Genomic DNA, 7,032 nt, shown 5'->3' with positions numbered 1-7,032 from the left:
CACTTTAATCTGCAAACAATCTGTAAGTGACATATCATTATTTGATAAGGACAGTTTATCCTAACATATTAACATGATTCCACATTGAATATACAGCATAATCACATTAACAAATAACGACGTGTCAAAATTACATCTCTTCAAGTGTTGTAATCATGAGAAATATACAGAGCTCATATATTACAGAGCAATATGATATACTTATTTTTTAATAATCTGTTGTTAAATGGAATACCCTGTGTGCTCATGTAATCAGTTTATGTTTGTATTTGTATAATTATCCACTTTTTACTGTTTATTTTTTACATTGTACACTGTACATTGTTTGTACATACACATACAGTATAACAGCTTGTATTTTGCTATTTAAAAAATGTGACTTAAACATACTTTTTTTCATTCACTTTTCTTGAGTTTACCATACTGTAGGCCTTGAGGTCTAGATATCAAAGTTCTCTGACCACCTCAGTGTGTTTGCAGTTGTCTGTAGATAACTGCATCGTCATCCCCTGCCTTGTTATTCCGCTGCATGCTTTTAAAGGGAACAGGTTTTAGTGCAGATCTATATTTGTATTTACCTAGTAGTTATTACTATGTTACAGATACTACGTAATGTATGCCTGTTGTTGCATTGTTGGAGACACGTTTTTTGCAAGTTATTATGCAATGCTTTTGATACACAATATTTTCCTTGTGCAATTTACTTTGAGTGTCTCACTCACTCTGTGTTTATTTACCTGGGTGAAGGAGCAGGCCTGATATTGAGCTCTGCATAGTTCATGTCATCAGGATCAGTGATCGGCTTGGCTGACCATTTCATGTTTTCATAGATGTCCTCTGGTCTAGACAAGGTTGCTTTCTGTAACTAACAGTCAGAATACAGTCAAAATACTGAGCACTGGCCCCAGGCATAGAATGACTCTCTTTCTACTCATTGGCATATTTAAATGAACTCAAAGTTGAATGGGATTGATTTCCACATTTACCATTCAACTTTCATACAAGCTGTTTTTTATTTAAGTAAAACAGAACAATAAATTCCATGTGTAAGGTTTGTTTTCGCAATGACAACCACATTTGCAATGACAACCACAGTAAGGCCACTGTTCGTACTTTACTTTCCTCTGATCACCTACCTGGGTGACTGGTTTGGTTGGAAGCTTCTTCTCGGCCGTATTCAACTTCCGTCTGTGGATGATACAACAAAGTGAGAATTCAGCCATAAAGGCCAACTAAATAGCCTGTTGTGCTTTTTAGTAACTTTCCACTGTGGGCCAACCAAACCAACAGTTGGTGGTTGTCGATGCCAGTATAGTAAATCTTTTCGAAAGAACATTGGAAATAAAGAAGTTGTGAAAGTCTCAGTTGTGACATGATTACGACATCAAGCCTGTAGACAGTGTATTTTCATTTGTGTACACAGCTGAAGAGGGAGGGGAATGGGGTGAATATAATTCTATACATTTCTAAAGAAGAGATAGGGGAGAGAGGACCCTTCGGTGCACTATAATATATGTTTAGTAATTTATAAGACGCCTTTTTATGTAAATGAAGAGCACCACAATCACTGCTGTGACAAGGAAGAGAGCCCCAAATGCTGCCAGGACCACCATTAAATGGGCTGATTCTGGAACACAAGAGAAAATACACTATTAAACCTGATCAGATCATATACTGTAACTTCATATCCCTCTCGGCATGCCTTTGTTTTGTTGAGATACACAGGGCAGACATCACAACAGCGTGACATACAAGTGCAGAAGTGTTGCAGTACCTTTAACTTTCACCTCCTGTTCTGTAGAGTTCTGTGATCCAACGGCATTCTGGGCCATACAGAAGTACAGTCCACTGTCATCAGAATCTATTTCGAGGAAGGTGTGTTCTTTCCCCATCCCTAATCTTAGTGAAGTTAGCGTTCCTGTCCTCTGAAACCAGGTGTAGGTCTCTGCTGCAGGGTTGGCGTTATTACTGCAGGTCAGAGTCAGACGACTGCCTTTCACTACCTCGTTGCTCGGGCTGACCTTAACAGAAACGTTCCTTGGAGCATCTGGAAGCAGACGTACAGAAAACAACATTATGTATTAATGAATTAATTAATGTGTATTCATTTGACTGTAAAGTCACCCCCCTTGGCGTTTCTCCTATTTTGTTGCATTGCAACCTGTAATTTAAATGGATTTTTATTTGGATTTCACATAATGGACATGCACAAAATAGTCCAAATTGGTGAAGTGAAATGAAAAAATAACTTGTTTAAAAAATTCAAAAGAATGAAAAACAGAAGGGTGGTGTGTGCATATGTGTCACGACTTCCGCCGAGGTTGGCTCTCCTGCCCGTTCGGGCTGTGCTCGGCGGTCGTCGTCACCGTCCTATTAGCCACTACCGATCCCTTTTCGGTTATCTGTTGGTTTTGTCTGATTGTTTTCACCTGTGTGTTAGTTAATTAGTATCTGTATATAATGTAGGTTGTCCCGCCCTTGTTTTGTGCGGGATTGTTTGTTTTTGTCATTTTCGTTTCGGCTGTCAGTGTTTTTGTGTTTTATTTCTTCGGTTTGTCTGTTATTTCCTGTTTTGGATATTTTTCACCCTGTTTGTATTTTGGGTTGTCCGTGTTTATTGTTGTTCACCGGAGAATAAACCTCTATTCATTATTTGCTCTCTGCGCCTGATTCCACCCACCTTGACTAGTCGTGACAATATGTATTCACCCACTTTGCTATGAAGCCCCTAAATAAGATCTGGTGCAACCAATTACCTTCAGAAGTCACATAATTAGTCAAATAAAGTCCATCTGTGTGCAATCTAAGTGTCACATGATCTGTCACATGATCTCAGTATACAGTTGAAGTAGGAAGTTACATACACTTAGGTTGGAGTCATTAAAACTTGTTTTTCAACCACTCCACAAATTTCTTGTTAACAAACTATAGTTTTAGCAAGTCGGCCAGGATATCTACTTTGTGCATGGCACAAGTAATTTTTCCAACAATTGTTTACAGACAGATTATTTCACTTATAATTCACTGTATCATAATTTCAGTGGGTCAGAAGTTTACATACACTAATTTGACTGTGCCTTTAAACAGCTTGGGAAATTCCAGAAAATTATGTCATGGCATTAGAAGATTCTGATAGGCTAATTGACATAATTTGAGTCAATTGGAGGTGTACCTGCAGATTAATTTCAAGGCCTACCTTCAAACTCAGTGTCTCTCTGCTTGACATCATGGGAAAATGAAAAAAAATCAGCCAAGACCTCGGAGAAAAATTGTAGACCTCCACAAGTCTGGTTCATCCTTGGGAGCAATTTCCAAACGCCTGAAGGTACCACTTTCATCCGTACAAACAATAGTACACAAGTATAAACTCCATGGGACTACACAGCCATCATACCGCTCTGTCTCCTAGAGATGAACGTACTTTGGTGCGAAAAGTGCAAATCAATCCCAGAACAACAGCAAAGGCCCTTGTGAAGATTGCGTAGGAAACAGGTACAAAAGTATCTATATCCACAGGAAATTATTGACATACCCTGGAAGGAAGGAAGAAGCCACCGCTCCAAAACCGCCATAAAAAAGCCAGACTATGGTTTGCAACTGTACATGGGGACAAAGATTGTACTTTCTGGAGAAATGTCCTCTGGTCTGATGAAACAAAAATAGAACTGTTTGGAGGAAGAAGCTGAAGAACACCATCCCACCTGTGAAGCACGGGGGTGGCAGCATCATGTTGTAGGGGTCTTTTGCTGCAGGAGGGACTGGTGCACTCCACAAAATAGATGGCTACATGAGAAAGGAAAATGATGGGAATTTATTGAAGCAACATCTCAAGACATCAGTCAGGAAGTTAAAGTTTGGTCGCAAATGGGTCTTCCAAATGGACAATGACCTTAAGAATACTTCCAAAGATGTGGCAAAATGGCTTTAAGGACAACAAAGTCAAGGTATTGGAGTGGTCATCACAAAGCCCCGACCTCAATCCTATCGAAAATGTGTGGGCAGAACTGAAAAAGCATGTGTGCAAGCAAGGAGACCTACAAATCAGACTCAGTTATACCAGCTCTGTCAGGAGGAATGGGCCAAAATTCACCCAACTTATTGTGGGAAGCTTGTGGAAGGCTACCTGAAACGTTTCACCCAAGTTAAACAAGTTAAAGGCAATGCTAACAAATATTAATTGAGAGTATGTAAACTTCTGACCCACTGGGAATGTGATGAAAGAAATAAAAGCTTAAATAAATCATTCTCTTTACTATTATTCTGACATTTCACATTCTTAAAATAAGGTGGTGATCCTAACTGACTTAAGACAGGGCATTTTTACTAGGATTAAATGTCAGGAAATGTGAAAAACTGAGTTTAAATGTATTTGGCTAAGGTGTATGTTAACTTCCAACTTCAACTGTATACACTATACAGCTGTTCTGAAAGGCCCCAGAGTCTGCAACACCACTAAGCAAGGGGCACAACCAAGCAAGCGCCACCATGAAGACCAAGGAGCTCTCCAAACTGGTCAGGGACAAAGTTGTGGAGAAGTAGAGATCAGGGTTGGATTCTAAAAAAAATCTGAAACTTGGAACATCCAATGGAGCACCATTAAATCCATTATTAAAAAATGGAAAGAATATGGCACCACAATTAACTTGCCAAGAGTGGGCCGCCCACAAAAACTCACAGACCAGGCAAGGAGGGCATTAATCAGAGAGGCAACAAAGAGACCAATGATAACCCTGAAGGAGCTGCAAACTCCACTGCGGAGATTGAAGTATCTGTCCATAGGACCACGTTAAGCCGTACACACCACAGAGCTGGGCTTTACAGAAGAGTGGCCAGAAAAAAAGCCATTGCTTAAAGAGAAAAACAAGCAAACATGTTTGGAGTTTGCCAAAAGGCATGTGGGAGACTCCCCAAACAAGAAGGTACTCTGGTCAGATGAGACTAAATTGAGCTTTTTGGCCATTAAGGAAAACGCTATGTCTGGCGCAAACCCAACACCTCTCATCACCCCGGTGGCAGCATCATACTGTGGGGATGTTTTTCATCTGCAGGGTCTGGGAAACTGGGCAGAATTGAAAGAATGACGGATGGCGCTAAATACTTGAGACCTGTTTCAGTCTTCCAGAGATTTGAGACTGGGACGGAGGTTCACCTTCCAGCAGGACAATGACACTAAGCATACTGCTAAAGTAACACTCAAGTGATTTAAGGGGAAACATTTAAATGTCTTGGAATGGCCTAGTCAAAGCCCAGACCTCAATCCAATTGAGAATCTGTGGTATGACTTAAAACCTCTTAGGGATGATGCAGAATTTAGTTCCTTTGCAGGAACCTAAATCCATGCAATTAAAGAGCGCCACCTGTAGTACTCGATAAAACTCAAACTTTCATTAAAACACACATGCAAGGTACTGAATTAAAGCTACACTCGTTGTCAATCTAGCCAGCAAGTCAGATTTGTAAAATGCTTTTCGGCGAAAGCATGAGAAGCTATTATCTGATAGCATGCCCAAAATACCAGACCGTCACCTAAACAACAGATTTTGCGGTAGCCGGCGCTACACAAAACGCAGAAATAAAATATAAAACATTTATTACCTTTGACAAGCTTCTCTGTTGGCACTCCTATATGTCCCATAAACATCGCAATTGGGTCTTTTTCCCGATTAAATCCGTCATTGTATACCCAAAATGTCATTTCATGAAGGCCTTACAATTCCGCTTTACAAGACGCAACGTCACTTTTTAAAATTACAAGAGTTGCCTATACACTTTTACAAATCACTTCAAAATACTTTTCTAAACCAACTTTAGGTATTAATAAACGTTCAACGTTCAATAATCTATCAAATTGATCACGGGGCGATCTGTATTCAATAGCAGCAAGTCTTGAAATCATCGTCCATGTTTTCAATTTCACAACATCCTGTGGTGAGCCCCAAGAAAGGAAGTGCCTATACGTCATCTAACCAAGGATAAAGCAGCCAAAAAATGCCAGTACTGGCGACATCGTGTGGAAGCTGTAGGCATTGTAATGGGGGCCTCGTTTTTTGTCTGTCGCCTTAGACAATACATTGACTGGCGGATGAATATTTCTTTTGTGTTTTTGGAGAACAGTTTTCCCTGGGATTTTTACTCCTAAACACGTTCTGTTATAGCCACTGACACGATTTAACCAGTTTTAGAGACTTCAGAGTGTTTTCTATACACACATACTTATCATATGCATATACTATATTCCTGGCATGAGTAGCAGGACGTTGAAATGTTGCGCGATTTTTTTACAAAAAGCTGCGAAAATTTGCATCATCCCTAACAGGTTTTAAAGATTGCTGTACACCAGAGGAACCCATCCAACTTGAAGGAGCTGGAGCAGTCTTGCCTTGAAGAACGGGGCAAAAATCCCAGTGGCTAGATTTGCCAAGCTTATAGAGACATACCCCAAGAGACTTGCAGCTGTAATTGTTGCAAAAAGTGACTCTACAAAGTATTGACTTTGGGGGAGTGAATAGTTATGCACACTCAAGTTCTGTTTTTTTGTGTCTTTCGTCTTGGAACACAAGTGTAATCTTTCATCTTCAAAGTGTAAATCAAATGATAGAAACCCCCCCAAAATCTATTTTTATTCCAAATTGTAAGGCAACAAAATTGGAAAAATGCCAATCAGGGTGAATACTTTCGCAAGCCACTGTATGTTTGTAGTACTGCATTTATACATTAATACAGACAATGAACAAAGCCATCTAAAATGTACATTGGCCACTGTGAAGAGAAAACAACCCACTGAAGATAACTGACTACATCATAAATCGCATCAAACCAACATGTATTGCTGACTTACATCTCACATCCAGCAGTATTGGTGTAGATGTGCCTTGCCCAGACCACAGGAGTAGCTCCCAGTGTCATTAGGGGAAAGTGGACCTAGGAGATACTGCCCACCATGGACACCAGAGACACCAGGAAGTGGGCGGCCATCTTTAAACCAGAGGAACTCCATTTGAGGAGGGTTAGTGGAGTGGAGTGTGACTGTTT

General features: G+C 40.1%; 1 protein-coding gene across 4 annotated transcripts; it reads right to left on the bottom strand.

Annotated features, from left to right (window-relative positions):
- Positions 1–395: 395 nt before the first annotated feature.
- Positions 396–7,010, bottom strand: LOC123996340 (B-cell receptor CD22-like). 4 transcript variants are annotated; one of them, XM_046299709.1, is made up of 6 exons: positions 3,702–3,761; positions 1,775–2,047; positions 1,525–1,627; positions 1,137–1,188; positions 738–865; positions 396–532 (listed from the first exon to the last, which is right to left on the bottom strand). In XM_046299709.1, the coding sequence occupies exons 1-6, from the start codon at positions 3,727–3,729 to the stop codon at positions 466–468; spliced, it is 651 nt and encodes a 216-aa protein (XP_046155665.1). In that variant the 5' UTR covers positions 3,730–3,761; the 3' UTR covers positions 396–465. The 4 variants fall into 4 exon arrangements, 3 of the variants coding, with proteins under 3 accessions (XP_046155665.1, XP_046155666.1, XP_046155668.1); XM_046299710.1 differs by having other exon boundaries at positions 738–859; XM_046299712.1 differs by having other exon boundaries at positions 412–539.
- Positions 7,011–7,032: the final 22 nt, after the last annotated feature.

The sequence above is a fragment of the Oncorhynchus gorbuscha genome, linkage group LG15, assembly GCF_021184085.1.
Source record: "Oncorhynchus gorbuscha isolate QuinsamMale2020 ecotype Even-year linkage group LG15, OgorEven_v1.0, whole genome shotgun sequence".
Classification (NCBI taxonomy): Eukaryota; Metazoa; Chordata; class Actinopteri; order Salmoniformes; family Salmonidae; genus Oncorhynchus; species Oncorhynchus gorbuscha.
Note: the sequence above shows the minus strand (reverse complement) of the source record. Positions and strands in the feature narration are given on the sequence as shown.